General features: G+C 29.4%; 2 protein-coding genes and 2 pseudogenes across 5 annotated transcripts in view; 2 read left to right on the forward strand and 2 right to left on the reverse strand.

Annotated features, from left to right (window-relative positions):
• Positions 1–16,744, forward strand: part of LOC149884326 (uncharacterized) — a 395,582-nt pseudogene that overhangs the window by 344,328 nt on the left and 34,510 nt on the right.
• LOC145191573 (receptor-type tyrosine-protein phosphatase S-like) overlaps positions 1–16,744 on the forward strand; it is a 49,501-nt gene that overhangs the window by 2,139 nt on the left and 30,618 nt on the right. For 2 of the 4 annotated variants that reach the window (XR_016455529.1, XM_090097467.1), the window contains exons 2-6: positions 2,660–3,055; positions 3,139–3,297; positions 3,390–3,518; positions 7,257–7,556; positions 8,798–8,922. Coding sequence is in view for 3 of the 4 variants with exons in the window: in XM_090097467.1 (XP_089953593.1) it covers positions 2,660–3,055; positions 3,139–3,297; positions 3,390–3,518; positions 7,257–7,556; positions 8,798–8,889 (1,076 nt within the window). In the remaining variant the exon portion in view is untranslated. Of the gene's footprint in view, positions 1–2,659; positions 3,056–3,138; positions 3,298–3,389; positions 3,519–7,256; positions 7,557–8,797; positions 8,923–14,350; positions 14,377–16,744 lie in introns of those variants that run through there. The other 2 variants (XM_090097468.1, XM_090097469.1) reach the window with 2 other exon arrangements.
• LOC149884344 (uncharacterized) lies at positions 10,099–12,233 on the reverse strand (annotated as a pseudogene).
• On the reverse strand, positions 12,242–13,460 carry LOC149884345 (uncharacterized). Its single transcript, XM_090097471.1, has 2 exons — positions 13,122–13,460; positions 12,242–13,042 (listed from the first exon to the last, which is right to left on the reverse strand). The coding sequence occupies exons 1-2, from the start codon at positions 13,458–13,460 to the stop codon at positions 12,242–12,244; spliced, it is 1,140 nt and encodes a 379-aa protein (XP_089953597.1).

The following is a 16,744-nucleotide window of genomic DNA, read 5'->3' on the forward strand; positions in this document are numbered from 1 at the left end:
TTTTCTCATTAAGTTGTTAAGTTGTAACTTTTCTGTTTATATATATAAACACACATACATATAAAATCCAATAAGAAAGAAACAGAAAAGTTACAACTTATTAACTTAATTAATGAGAAAAGATTTTGGCTAAGTATGGAAGATCAATAACTTTCTAGTTTGCAAGTACAAAGTAACTGGGAAGGGGATTAAGTTACAAACTAAACTAAGGAAGTTCACCTTTAAAAAATTAGAAAAAAGACTGAAACTATGCTCGTAAAAGTTAAATTAAGTAATGATTCATCAACAGAAAAAACTGCAATTACTCTTGACTCCCTGAGTAATCTCAGCTGAAAATCCAGGGCCATATTGGCATTACTTGCTTTCATTCTGACTCCTGTGTGTGTATATACATATAAAAGTTACTGCTTTGCTATCCATTAATGTAAGGACATATAATTTTATTTCATTTGTAACGCTTTTCAAATTAAAAACTTGGATTATAGACTTTACATCAAAATGGAGACTTCAATTTTCATTCTTTTTTAATATCATTATTATTATCATTATCATTATTATTATTATTCTTATTATTCTTATTATTATTACTATTATTTATTATTTATCATTATTATTATTATTTATTATTATTATTATTATTATTATTATTATTATTATTATTATTATTATTATTATTATTGTTATTATTATTATCATTATTATTATTATTATTATTATTATTATTATTATTATTATTATTATTATTATTATTATTTATTATTATTTATCATTATTATTATTATTATTATTATTATTATTATTATTATTATTATTATTATTATTATTATTATTATTATTATTCTTATTCTTATTCTTATTATTATTATTATTATTATTATTATTTTTGTTTTCTTCATAAAACATTTTCAATCTTTTCATAATAGCTTTGTATATTTATGACTGATTAGGGGTGTCTATATCCAATTCAATATCTTTAACAAAAGTTGTAGACTGCACTAAATTTCTTGATGATAATTTTAAAGCTGTTGATAATTTAACAACTGGTAAAGTTTCACAATACCTCATTCTTCTGGATTTATGTTCAGGAAGTGTGTTGATGAAATGCTCATTATTGCCACTTTCCTCAGTTGTTAATCTTAGAGGAATATTATTCTACATTTCAGGATAAATATGAAGAACACAAAACATGAATGACAATCAGACTAAGTAACACTTAAAATGTATACTGCTATATGTATTAGAAATTACACTCTGTTTTGATTGATGATTTTTAGTGTATATTTAATCGGTTTTTTTGTTATTTATTTGATAATTATAAAATATTATTTCACTTTGATTAAACATAGTTTAAAAGTTTTTTTTTTTCTTCTTATTGATAGACTTGGATTTTTTAATATAGTATTTTTGATAGTTTTATATTTCTGGAGTTACTAACATGGATGGTCTTCAAAAACTCACTTTTCTCTTTACAAGATCAGAATTCTTCATAATATTTTAACAATATATTCACTTTCTTCTTCAAATTACTTTCTTTTTGGAAAAGTTTGGAAATTTTTGTCTAAAAAATTGCACAACCCAATAACATCAAGGTATCAAAAAAAAAAAAAAGATCTACTTTATGAAATTTAGTAAAATATTAAGAAAATTTTTATTTATAAACTAGTAGACATTTTAATTTTACAATATTAGTTAAGTTTTAATGGATGCACTTTAGTAAATTTCCTCCATCATTCAGAAAGTATATTAGTATGAACATGGTTACATAAAATAGACAAGATTGAATGGATGAAAACGAATCATATTCAAATGATTTACTCCTTGTGACATCAAGAAATATGTTCTTTGAAAAAAATTTAACGGAATGCCTGTGTATTAATCAAAAATTAATATTTTTGGTGGTTGGGCAAAAACTTTCCATTTTTATGGGGTAGTAACTCTTAACTAAAAAGTGAAATGGGTTTTGTGTTTTACACAAAATATTTTTCTAATTTTGTCAAATTGATGCCTTTACCATCTCTGTGATCTATATACTGGGCTGGTTGAAAGTTTTCTTTTATCAGTGCTTACATATTTTAAGGTGGGTACAAAAATAATCATAGCGCAAACGTAGCTGACTGATTTATTTGCTTCCGATCATTTCCTTTTTTTTTTTTTGCTTCCGATCATTTCCTTTTTTTTTTTTTTTTTTTTTCTTCCCTTAAATTGCTCCTTTTCTATTTCAGCTCTGCTGTTCTTTCATTTTCTCCTCACTACAATCCTGTTTCTACTGATACTCTGCTCTACTTCTATCAATCCATATTTATCACATAGAAAATCCTGATCAAATCTCAAATGATCATTGTTTAAAACAAGTTATTGAGCAACTTGGAGAATTTAAGTTTAAAATACTTTACATTCGTAATTTGTTTTTAATTTTTCTAGAAAAAGACGTATTGCCTATTAACCATTAACATATAGAACAAATTTTTGTTAAATATAATATATATATATATATATATATATATATATATATATATATATATATATATATATATATATATATATATATATTCAGTATATATATTCAGGTATTCCTACGATTAGGTGGTTGAAATGCAAATTCTATTTCTTAATTGATTTCTTTTGGTTTATATAGCTATTTTAGTAATTTTTTTTTTAGTTTGTCTTGATTGGTTAAGAACTCCTCCTTATCAAGAAAATGCATGGACTAATAATACAGGATCAGTAATCTTTTCTTGGCAATACCAAGTAACACCAAAAGATGATTTATCTCAGAAAAATTCACTTCTTATTGTCTGTGGATTTGTTATAGGTCCAGATTTCAATGAATTAGTTAGGCGAGTTGATGAAACAGGAACCATGACTTCTACAAATCAAGTTCTTTTTCTTCAACGAAATATACCTGTTACCAATTCTAACAACAGAATTGTTAGTTTTAAGATAACTAATGTACAAAAGAATGATCCAAATACATATTGCTGTAAAGCAACTGTTAATCAGTTTAATTCACCTCCAGTTATTTTTGAAAGTCCAGTTTCACTTTTACAAGTTTTAGGTGTGTGATATTATTTTATTTTATTGATTACAAACTTTATTCCTTGATAATGTATATATAATGTGATAAAAATTATACTGTAGATCGACCCACCTTTGTAAACTGTTTGGAAGGCATGTCACCTGTGATGAGCAACCAAAATTTGGAAATAACATGTCAAGTAATTGGTAATCCAGTTCCTGATTTAAGATGTTATCTCTATTCTTACACTGGAGTTGTTCTGGATAGTTTACCACGAAGTGGTAAATATTGTTTTTTTGTTTAATGGTTTTACATTTGTCCTTAATTTCTACATTTATCTTATTATGAGTTTGCTTATATTTTGTTTTTGCAGATTTTTTAAAGCAGAATATAACAAAGATGTCCTTCACAGCAGTTCAACCTGAAGCTTCAACTGTTCTTTGCACTGCTATTGGTGAAAACACAGGATATTCCTCAAAAATCACTCCAGTTCTAGTAAAGCGTAAGATACCATTTTTATTTGATTAATTTAGGTATTTTGCAACTAGCTAAGTTTGATTAATTGCTGCTACTGTTGCTATTAGTGAATAAACATTTGCATTTAAATTATACACATATTCCATTAATAGAAAAAATCACTTGCCAAATAAGGTTTATATTGGTTTTTATGGTAGTCTTTGAAGTTCAAATATTTTCATACACCAAAAAATTTAACGTACAGTTCTTCATTAATAAATTCAAGCCACTGATAGTGTAGTATTTTTTGACAAAAAAATATTCTTTTGTTATGTTATTGTTAGTAAGCTGGAAAAACTGGAAAAATTTCTCTTTTTTTAAAAAAAAGTTTTCTGACACACCAACTGAGTTTTAAAAGGTTTGTTTTCTTAACAGGAACTATACATTAAATGAGAAATATATTTTCATATTTGCAAAGTTAAACTGGATAAGTTGTAGTTTTTTATATCCAAATTTTAAGCAGCAAAAAGTTGGAAAATATGCTTTTTTGAGAAAGCTAAACAAATAAAATATAAATGAATATGGTATGGATGCAATGTTTTAAAACTTTCTTTGGATTTATAATCCTAAAACATAATGTAAATAAACATTGTGTATACTAGGTGCAACAAGTGTTGTATGCTTTAAATGTGCATACTCAATTGATGCATAAATCCCTAAAATTTTATGCTTCATTTTCTATTTAATTATAAAATCAACAGAGCAAAGAAATCATGTAATGGTATTTTATGCAATATCCTAAAGAGTGTAGGATATTGACATGATTTTGTTTTTAACTCTTTGTTTCTTCTATTGAAAGCATGTTCTGGAGCAATCCCCCATTATTGTTCCAGATGGTTATTTTAAAAGGATATATCTGAGACAGAAAGCAAAAAAGTTAATTTGTGTAATCTAATTCACAGAAGAAGAGTTCTATTGAAATAGGTGGTCAAGTATATTGCTGTTGTATTTATTTGGATTGTGGATATTAAACCTTAAATGAAAAAAGTTAATTAAAACTTTTTTTGTTTTGTTTAGATTTAGGGAGAGGGACAGAGGGGGGGATAGACAGCTGCACCCTGCATCCCCACTTGCTCATGGGCAAAGCAAGAGAAGATAAGGGTGAAGCTGCCCCCCCCCCCTTCCCTGCAGATATAAAAAAATGAATCAGTCAGTATAATATTCAATACAAAGTCCATTATACTATTTACAAAGTCTATTACATTATATACAAAGTCTATTATATTCAATACAACGTCTATTATATTAGTCTATTATACGCAGCTCAGAGCTGTTATTCATCATTAGCACTCAAATTATTCTTGTCTACATCCATATTTAACACTAGATTTTATTATTTAAACATTATTATTTAAATATAATTCATCTAGATCATTAATTTTATCTGATTTCATATTACATAAATTTTTAATATCACCGCTAAAAGTTGCTAACAAACCTTCAACTTTATCTGGTAAACTCAAAGGTTTCCTGATTTTCTATCTTCTAGATTGAACTAATTAAAGGGTTTGAAGTATGCATAGGTTAAATAAAATTATCAAACAAGTTTCTATGCTTACTTTACTTGTATGGTGTTCACAATCAAATTTATAAATTTATAACTCTAAATTCAGCTGCATCTTCTTTCATGAAACCAAGTGAAACTGGTGGATTAATGATAATTTTGCCAGCATGTGCTAATATTTTGTTAATGGAAGCTGGGACTTTTAACTAATCATATGTTTCTAAAAACTTTTTACATGTTTCCTCGCAGTTATTTATAAATTTTTACTGGGTTGATTGAGTCTTTGTAATTGATTGCAATTTAAATGTTATGTTACCTGAAAAAAGTTTTCTTATAAATTTCTAAAGCTTTACTAAGTGAAGAGGGATCCACAAAAGTACTTTGGCATAAATTTCTTGATCTACCAGCTCTTGCTTTATCAACTCTCAAACCAAATTCTTCAAACAACCTATCATAAAACAATTTTTTTTTTCTCTAAATACTAAGCTTTTATATCCTTTTTTATTTTTTAAGTTTTTGTTCAATTCTTTATGTAGTATGTATTTTGTAAGTTTTTTTCTGTCAAGTAAAACTCAAAAACAATTTCACTTTTGCTTTTCGTCAAAGTAATTTTGTTTTTGTTTTAGTGATGAATGGAAAAAAGACATTTTTTTATGAAAACACTTTTTTGTTTGAAAAATCATAAACTTTTCAAAATGTTTAAGATTGGGAATGTTGACAGCTGCTTTTCTCAGGGCAGTTAGTGAACACTATGGACTAAAAAGAATAAAATATTCATAAAATACAAATAACAATTTTTCAATTCTTCATTAAATTTGAAATTTAGAACTTTCAATGCATAATAGTTGAAGAACCATATTTTTCAGAAAAGATCTATTATTTCTTATACAGCCGATTTGATAATCTTTCCTATGATGAATATATCAACTATATTTCATTGAACTATAGCATTAAAAGATAATAGTTAGTAAAATCCTGCATCATTAGAAATGTTATCAAAATGATATTAAAAACCTAACTACTGGTATTACTTCTGTCACATTTAAAATCTTATAAATTGGAAAAATTTGAGTAACGTGTTTGTAACAAAATCTAATATCAGGCATCATAATTCAAGAAAGTCATTTTCTTGATTTTGGCCATGTGATTTCCCACTGTGTAATATTTTGCTATAATACTGTGTATTCTCCAATAACAATAATGAAAAAGAAAAATTACAGTAAATGGGAAAGTAATAAATCTGTTAACTGAAGCTAAAACTTAATTATCAACAATAGCTGAAAAGGGAATAAAAGCAAATTAACATGTCTTGTAAGGAAGTAGAAACAAAAGTAATGTAATGAAATAGAAATGAATATATCTGTATATATCATTTTATGTGTTTCAAGGCTTTAAGCTATTTAGAATGGATCAGAAAAGTTCCTTAGGAACATAAGAAGACCAAAGTATAAATCTGTGGAAAATACGCCTCAACTTATACAGCTGTATTAAACATTAAACAACTCATTATAGTAAAAAATAGGAGCTTAACTTACACCAGTATATACCAGCCTATACTTAACTTACACCAGTATACACCAGTCTCTATAAAGTATATAATACCTAAGTTTCCAACATCAAAACAGGAAGATATTGATGTTATAATTTTGGAAACTAACACATAGTCCAAGTTATTGCTGTTATAGTCAGCTAACTTTTTGTTTGTTTTGTTTTGATTTTTTGTAAAAACTGATTTAAACTTTTTTTCTTTTTTTTTAGTAATTTAGAATTAAAACCTAAATATCATTTTAATTGCTACAGTTTTTGATGCCAAGTAATGTAAAACACGCTGTGCGAATTCAATATCAGAGTTTAATTTAACCAAGTAAAGCTAAGTAAGCTTGATGAAAAAATATGAAAATTAATTTAAACTTTTTTTTTTTATTAGCAATTAAAAACCAACTGAAAACTAAATGAACTTGAAATCCTAAAACCTAGCCTAGAATACTGATATGAAATTCAAAAGCTGTTCATTTAGGTTAATAAGAATAATAGTTGAAAAATCAGCTGTTAACTATTTTTTAAATAATTTACTTGTTTTTGATAGATATGTTTAGCTGCTTTCTTAATTTCTTGAATATCTTCGTCAATTTAAAGATAAGATTTTGAGTTATTGTCCTCTCTTACAATGTAAAAATTAGAAGCTGACCTATAGTTTATAAAAAGTGCTTTTTTTTTAAGATCCACCATTTGCACCTAAAGAATTTTTAGTGCTTTCTCGAACAGCCTCATCATTGCAGTTAACCTGGTCAAAGATTCCTGAAAATGAGACAGGCACAGATTTCACTGAATATCGTTTAGAATACTACATTTCAACTGTAGGAGTGTTGAATAAAACTACAATAAAAATACCCCAATCTTTCAATTCACTTTTTTTGAATGGATTATTACAAAATACAGAATATACACTTTCTCTTTCTGGCTTCAACATCTATGGTCAGGGTCCACCAAAGACTATTACAGCTATTCCAAATAGTAATGGTAAGAAAATTTTATTTTATCAAAAACAAATAGTTTTTATGCAGTTAATGCTTATAATTATTTGATTAAATGATTATAAAATACTTTAAAAGTAGCTTATTATTTTGAAAAAAGGTCCAAAATAATAGCGTAATTTCCAGATTTTCTTTTGCGCAAAAAAGAGGTAAAATAGTTCAGTTATTTGTTATAAGTGTGTTTCATTTCATTCCTGAGAAATTTTATAGCTTTATTAGATATTTGTATTATTAAAAAAAAGCAAAAAACAGAACAAAATGTGTTGTTCAAAAAAGTATGTTTAATCATGCTACCTGTAAATTATTTATGCTACCTAAAGGTCATTACTCATATTATCTTCACTATCACAAGCTAAGTTAAAGGTAACACTGACACAAATTTGTTACAGCTCTTTTGGTTAACACTGATAATGTGACCAAGATTTTTTCAATTAATTTTAAGTCTCCAAAAATAAAACTGGAGTCGTTTTACCCAAGTTTAAAGCTTGTTAATGTTAGCGATGCATGGGGTAATGTGCAATTTTATAGTTGAAATTTAGAAATCTGCATAGTAGACACACTCCCACAGAACTAAAAGTCAGTAAAAATATGATTATAATCCTCAAGACTAAATTATTTAGAAATATATTTGATTGTATTTGTATGTGAAAATGCCAGTAGCTTAATTGAATAAACAACTAGATAAACTAATTTTTCTTTTACAATAAGATAAGAACTGAAAAAAAAACATTTTCAAACATTTTTTAAGCATGTTTTTCATTACATGGAGTAATGGTTGAAATACACTTTATATTATTTAAGTCATCCCCAAAGGGAATTAAAGTCTCTGTCCTCGCCAGAGAGAACATAGCCAGAGCCAACTACACCAGCTAATTACATTACACTTATTTACTGGTGAGATTCTCTTATGGAATACGTTTTTTCCGTGTATAATGCACCCTTTATCTTTTACTATCTAGATGATCATGCAGCATAAACTTTAAAAAAACGTAAAACAATTAAAATCTTAAAAATCTTCAATATCTTATGCCCAGTTGTATTTTAATATACATTTGGCATAAACAACACCAGATTAAAAAATTTGTATTTAGGTATATGTTGAAATAAATAAAGCTTAAATGTAAACACGAAAATATAGTTTAAAACAGTAAAGTTATTTAAATTGCTCTTCTTATCATTAACTGTTAGTAATATAGAATTAGATCTTCATTATAGTTGTATTTTTAGTTGCTGCAGCCCAAGCTCAAAAAGCATTCTTAACAGGAGGTATTATTGGTGTAGTGATTGCTGGAGTAGTAGTTACCATGTTATTTGCGTAATAATAATTTGGTTTACGAAAAGTTCTGATAAAAGTATAATTTTTTTTGGATTATTATTATTACATAGTTACTTTTTTTTTTTTACTTTTTTAACTTGAAGATATTTAATAGTTTGACTCTGCTTTTTATCAAAAATATATAGTCTAGTCAAATTAGGGTCCAACCTGGACAAAATTTGGATAAAGATGAATTTGGTATCATTTGAAGCGTAATTTATCTACTTTAACATATCCAAAATCCACCAAAATCCATATTGGGCATAAAAAGTTATGATTATTTTAGCTCACCTCACTTTTATTCAAATTTATTGAAATTACAAAAAAAACCCGTCGTGTTTACTGTCAATAAGTTGTAATAACTTATTATAAAGTTGCTTAGTCTTTATGAAATTTTGCGCAGATATAGCCTAACGTGTAAAAGTTTAAAAAAATTAAATGTGCTTCAGAAATCTTTTAAATGCTGATGTCAGCAGTATTTTTACAATATTTTTTATATAGGCTAATACTTATGGAATATTAAATTACCTTTACTTAAAAATTTATTAGATAAATAGTTGATATAGAGACTGAAATAAAAAAAAACTTGTTTATTAGTATAACTATTTAAAAAAACAAGCAGTTTTTACATTTTTTCTTTCTTAACAAATATATTTTGAACTACTTTTGAATAATTGACACCACCAAAAATTTATGCACCCGAAAAACGCAGATAGTCCAAAAATGTATCGGGCAAAAATGCAGATAGTCCAATTTTGTTTTACGCGGAGATTGCAGATAAGCCACATTTGTTTTATACGGAGAAAGCAGATAAACAAAATTTGTTTTCCGCGGAGATTGCAGATAGTCCGATTTTGCGCGGAGCCATCGATTTGTGGTTTATTTTGCTGCTCCAGTATACGTACCTTGTCTGTCTTTATAGGTACTAAAACGTCATTTTCCCTTCTCCATCCCCACTTCGTTTCATCCATATTGACTCCCAACCATTGCTGAATTTGTAAATATACTTGAAACAAATGGTACTTGAACGCGCTTTCATTTGGTAGTAGTCTGGCTGAATTCCTTTTTTGGAAGTTGCCACCATTCTTCCATATTTTTGTTTCCTAAGTTGTGCTAGACTTGTTTATTTTTTCAACTATAGTAATAGTTGAGCTAAATTAAACCTCTGCTAAACAATATGGACGTATAATTATAAAATAAACAATATTATAAATCAATAAAAAAAAATATAATCATTGTCTTGCATACCATACATGTTCAAAACCACTTGTATTCCAACATTAGCTACCTGATCTTTTGTTACAAAGGGATTTAGGAATACTGCACATAAAGATTGAGCGAACTCACTATTCGATTCAATAAACTTCAGTACTGGTATCTTTACTTGACCAAAAAGCGCAGAGGTAGTATCACATCCACTCCATGCATGGATAAACAACAAACATTTTTTCATGTAATATGATAAACTTAATGTAACATTCCTTATACTGATTGTTTCAATATTTTTTTTCATACTTATTTTAACTTTGCGGTGCAATATTATCTCACACATGGTTTTATCCCACATGTGAACCAACATGACAAGAATGTCTGTATCTTCAGCTATGATAGCCACACATTTTCCATTTTTTACAAGCTTAATACCTTTTGAAGCAATAGTTCTGTCAGCGTCTCCTTCGCATTCCGCTACTATATGACCTTTTTCTCTTAGCTTTATTACCAATGCTTTGATCAAAGCAGTTTTGTTATTGCTGTTTGACAGAAATTCAGATTGTTTGCAGTTCACTTGGTTTTTTGGTTGGAATATAATGTTGATAGATTTTCTTGCTCTTTTTTGATGTTCTTGATCTTTGATGGATGATTTGTAACCATCAAAAATAGTTAAAGTATTATTACCATACTTTTTTGTAATATATCTACAATACTGTTCAATAATGTCTGAATATGTAGCTGGGAGACTCCAAAAAACTCGATGCAGCAAAGCTCCGCCGCACAGTGAGTCAGAAAGATGAAAAAACGGCAAAAATTATATAACTATCATATATAATTATGTGATACATCAATATTATCGTATTTTGGGTCAAATAATTTAAATTTTCCATTAAAAATAATTTTTACGCGTACCTATGACGCGTAACGCGCGCGCATACGCGTGTAACTCTCTTTTACGCGCGTAAAATATAACCTAAATAAAAAAATGGAGTTCCTTGATCCAAAATACCATATAAAAGAATACCACATATTTTTAAATCTAAATATTTCTTGTGCCTAAGGCTCGTACTACTTACGCGTATACGCGTTAGAGACTTTTACGCGCATAATAACTGACTTAATTTAAAAAAATTAAATTCCTCAAACCAAAACATTTATTAAAAAGAAAAACTGGTTCGAAAAATATTTTAATTTTATATAATATTAAAATATATTAAAAACAAAATAAATATCTTTTCTAATTTTTCTTTCAAGAAAACAAAAAAAGAAAACCTAATTCTAATAAAAAGGCTTTATTTCATTATTACAGCATTAACAAAGATAAAACTTCAGGGGTAAGTGTTTTTCCATTTTCAACTTTGTATTTTTGAAAACAAGTGTTTGATATTACAGGATCACCTCTAATCAACAAGTATTGGTACTGGTTTTTCATAACATTCTTTCTAGATATCTTGGCTGTATGGTTTAATCTAGCTTTGCGAATTTCTTTATTTAGAGCTTCTTGTGACTCTTCAGAGAAGTAACCAATTGGCAGTTTTAATGCCTTAGATATCTGCACACCATGTTCCAAGATTTTATGAAAAGTTGGGGGAATCACATACCAGCAATAGTTTTTGAGTATAAGAGCTGTAGTTTCATAGCAATACTGTTTAAAACTTTCAGAGTTCAACTCATAACAGGAGCATACTGCTATTAGGATTGTCCTCAATCTAATAATTACATCTACTGCCACTCCCGTTATATCAGCGAAAGTTTCAGTATTTTCAAATGCTCTTCTGGCAGTGTTTCCATCGTTAGTGTTGCCAAAACTCTGTTTGGGCATATCAACTATAAGACTTAGCTCTTCTCTAAACCTCAGTTGAATGTTCGTTTTTTTACTCTACTAATGCTTTTTCAGCAGGGGATTTGGCAAAGTATTTTTTAATGTCTAATTTATATCCTAAATGTAAAATATATTCAAAACATCTGAGCCAGCAATGCAGAGTAGAAAGACCCAAAGATAAAGCTTTTTTATTGATTGGTTTAGATCTGATCAATGCTGGGTTATTAATTTCACTGGGCTTAGCTCCGCAAACATTACATGATTGCGAAGACAGAGTTTTAGTGAGGGCATTAAACCACTTTACCATCAAACATGGTTAAATCTAGTTTGAACTTAAATGTGATAGTCGTATCCGTTTGCCTTCCTCTACTTCTAACTTTACTTCAAACTTGACTTGTCTATTTATTTCTGCTTTTAAAAGTTCATATTCATTTCTTATCGATTCTTCCGTTTCTTTTTGATATTGGAGATGGAGGGGTCTACAGTAATGTGTATTAGAGGGCTTTTTATTTAACCATTTATATTTGTTCATGATGGTTAATTTAAGTGGAACAACAGCTGTCTGGAAAAGACTTTGTTCATTAACTTGGGCTTCACCAATATTTGTATCAGTGCATTTTTGTTTATAGACACTTTGACTGGAGGCACCATCAAAACCACCTTTAAAATGAAGTAGACCTTTAAACCTCCCCCCAATTTCAGCAAACATTCTCATAGAGTCTTGGCATACCGTAAAAGTTAATATCCTTGTCAGAGTATGATTAAACATACCCTGTAGAGAGGTTGAAGCAGATGTTTCTGTCACAATTAAACCCTCAGGATAACATTTGTGTCTCTCATTCTTAATTTCATGAAGTGAAGGATAAATATCTGCATTATGTATTATCGATGAATTTCTAATAATTTGATACTGTTCATCAGAAAGGTCACACTGAATTTTTAAGCTCAAGGCATCTTTGGTTTTCATTTTTATCGGAAAATTTATCTTTTTGATTTTATCTTTTTCAGAATTTATAGCACTTTTCAAAAGATCAACGAATTCTTTTTTGCTAAGATCTCTAGTGGCTTTTTTTATTGAAGCTAATGCCAATGCTTCAGCAGGATGTTCAGCCAGTTTGGCATTCTTAAACAAGATAATATTTAATATTTAAGCTTGTAAACTATTTTTTTTACTGGGTTGAATTTAATTTATTTATTAATACCTTAGATCTTCTGCTTCTATCACCTAAATCTTCCCAGTTCTTGCACTTTCTACTTAAACCTGATGCAACATTTTTTTTGTTAACAGTAATATCTTTGTTCAACCAAGTTCGCTCGTGTTCTAAAAGTCTAGAGAAGGTTCTTGCATACTTCCGCAACTTAGATCGGAATTTACATTTAAATATTATTAGAGTTTTCTTTAGATTTGTCATTTCAGGTTTTTCAATACTTTCATAGTATAGACCCTCCAGTCTACAAAACTCACGTAGAAGAGACTCGAGTAAATTATCATGATTAACTCCTAACTCTTGAACTATAGGAACTAAATGTATTCTTTTCATGTTGAATGTAAGCAATGAACTATTTTAAGTTATCTTATACACAAGTTTTAATTTTAAAACATGCACTATGCCATCAAACGTTGCATATATTGGTTTTTGAGGTTTGATAATTAGCACCATCTGCATGAGCATGAGTTTTTTTACTAATAGGAACTAAATGTATTATTTGTGTAATGAATGAAAGCAATGAACTAGTATTCGCTACTTTATACGGCAAGTTTTAATTAAAAACGAAAAAAAAAAACACAAAAAAACCGAAGTATTTGAAAGGTCTTATTTTAATTGGGGCAAGTGTTGGCAAATGATTTTTATTTTTTCTGCTTTCATATATACCTATTAATGGGAAAATATTAAAACTACCATGGAATCTAGTGGAATCGTTTAGTTTTTAAACTAAACTCATAATTAAACTAACTTAAAAAAATCAATTTATGACACATTTTTGAGATCTCAGTAATGAAAAACTAAAAACAAAATTTATTGTCAAAAATTTTGTTAGTAGTTGCCAAACATCTTAAACATTTGACTTCAAATTAATTTTTGAACTGTTTTAGTTTATTTAAAAAAAAAAAAATCTACAAAGTGAGGTCAAAAAGAATATTTATAATTTTTTTTGCCCAAAATGAATTTTGATGTATTTTGGATATATTAAAGTAGATAAAATTATGCTTCGAATGATACCAAATTCATTTATATCCAAATTTTGTCCAGGTTAGCCCTTTTTTAGACTTATTTTGACTAGACTTATACCCGTTAAGGTTTGTATGCTCTTTAAGTGTTTAAATATTAAATTGCTTTTTCGCTTTGCCCCAATGTTAAATGATTTTGTAGTTTTTAGACTTTTTATATCTTTTTTAAATGTTTTTTAATTTTTAAATATTATGCCGCAGATGCTGTGAAATATCACTACTATAAAAAGCGGGTTCAAGCTCATTGGCATTTTTGCGCAGGCTCATTGGCATTTTTGCGCAGGATTTTTTGCGTATTTCCATTTTTGTGCATTTTCATAATGAGATGCCATTATGAAAAAAAGGTTGTGAATGACTTTATTCTTTGTAGTAGTTCAAGTATGGAAAAAGATGTTTATATTTTTCTCTTCGCGTTTCTCTAATTCTTTTCGCATGTTGTTTTTGTCGTTGTTCTTCAAATCCATGTTTTAGTAAGAGTTTAGTATTGATATGAATGGGTAAGGTATTTAATTTTTTAATTTTATTAATATAATTTTCATCAATTCTTTTTTTGTGATTATCATCGTGGAATTGTATGGCCATTCTGTGTAATTCTGGATCAAAAGTGTTTATTTCCTGTAGTTCGCTGTAAAGGAATTCCTCAAATTCTTCTTGTTCTGTAATACTCATTTTTATAACAAGAAAAAATTTATTTAAGTCATTTTAAAAAAGTTTTTTTCATCTGTGCATTAAGCGTAATAATAGACTTGTCCTAGAAGAAGGTAAAAGCTTCCAGATTGACCGACTTGAGCATCACCAGAGTTGAGCGTGACAACGAGTCTTCTACCAGCTGCGACAGTAGGCATAGAATCTGCTTCTCCGAAATTTCTGTAAAAAGAAATGGTAGATGTGGATCCGATGGATGAAGTGGATTGATACAACAGTCCAGTCGATTTGTTGTTGAAGGAAGTCACATTTGAGCCGTTCCATGACGACAAATAAAAATCTTCCAGTCCGGATGAGGAAAAGAAGCATGTGCTGTCACCGTCATATCCTGTAAAATACGTGTAATTGTTGGTGTTGTACGGTGTCCAAGGAGTGAGTACAGTGCCGTCACCTGGAGGTAAATTCCCATCATACATTCTGACTCTAGATTCCCACCAGTTTCCAGAGGCGCCAATGATGTGCATCCTGATGTATTTCAACGACACACCATTTCCTTTTCCGTTGGTGTTCATCAAAACGTATTCGCTGCCATAAGTGGTGTTCAAATATCGAAACGTTCTGCAGTACAGCTTGTAAAGAGGGATGGTTGCAGGAATTGAAGCAAGTGTGGAAATGAACGGTTGAATCCAATACGTGATAGCAGTAGCATTTCTGTTGACGAGTTGAATGGAGACGTCGTTTCTGAAAGGCATGTCCAATGTGAAATATCCTCCCAAGGAAGTGGTGTTATACATGTTGCATCCCTGCAAAGAATTGGCGTAAAAAGCTCCTCCCAAAGGAGAAAAAAGCAAATCGGTAGCAAGTCCTGTTTGATCAACTCCAATTCCGTCAGTCACTTCTACATAATTCCCCACATTGATTTCTCCGTCAGTAAAGATTCGAATAAAAACTTGGCCGGGAATATTCGTACCAGAGGAGCTGTATAAAGCCAGCCACAATCTTCTCAGCACACCAGATTTTCCAGAAAACGCAAACACTGGTGAAGTCGTTAACGCCGCAACCGTCTGAGACTTGAACCCCAAACTGGTAAAACTAGATCCTGGAACGACACTGGTCAAACTCGATTTTTGCAACAGCAAGTCCACGTAATTTTTTGTCGATCCATCTTGCGCGTTGGTTGGATCAGTCACGTTGATCAATTTGTGAGAGTTCAAATCCAAATCTGCAGTGCCCACAGTCGTTCCACCTGAAGCATGCGTGTCTACGTAATTTTTCGTAGCCGAAGCTGAAGCTGATGTAGGTTCAGCTAAATTAGTCAATTTGTGCGACGTCATGTTAATGTCGGTGTATGAAATAGTGTTGTAAGAGACTTTGGTGTCTACATACCCTTTTGTCGCTGCGTCTTTTAAAGCGGTAGGATCAGTTACATTAATCAACTTGTGAGAGTTCATGTCGATGATCCCTGTGATCGTGCTGGATCCGTCTGTTTTAACACATAGACTCGAGCTGACGTCGACGTAATTTTTAGTGGCAGCATCATGCAAATTGGTGGGTTCGTTCAAATTGATGGCTTTGTGAAAATTTAAATCCAAATCTGCAGTTCCAACTACAGTTCCAGTACCACCTGTCACGTGATTGTCTACATAATTTTTCGTAGCGGTATCGTGTGCGTTGGTGGGTTCGCCCAGGTTGATGATTTTATGAGAGTTGTAATCCAAATCTGCAGTGATGGTGCTCGATCCGTCCGTTTTAATATAAACGTTGCTGGCTGAGTCTGATGCAACACTATCAAAATAAACACTGATTTCGCTTCTGTTGAATTTGTCAATCATTTTTTAATTGTGAAAAATTTTTTAAATGAGTAAAACTTTTAAAAAATCACCAAAGGGTATTGACAACGTCTTGAAAGCTGTCTCCCTCTTCGCATTTTTTCAAGACGTAAAGACACAA

The sequence above is a fragment of the Hydra viridissima genome, unplaced genomic scaffold (assembly GCF_058129835.1).
Source record: "Hydra viridissima isolate aposymbiotic clone 2 unplaced genomic scaffold, HvirCarnegie_v1 scaffold_9, whole genome shotgun sequence".
NCBI classification, from domain to species: Eukaryota; Metazoa; Cnidaria; class Hydrozoa; order Anthoathecata; family Hydridae; genus Hydra; species Hydra viridissima.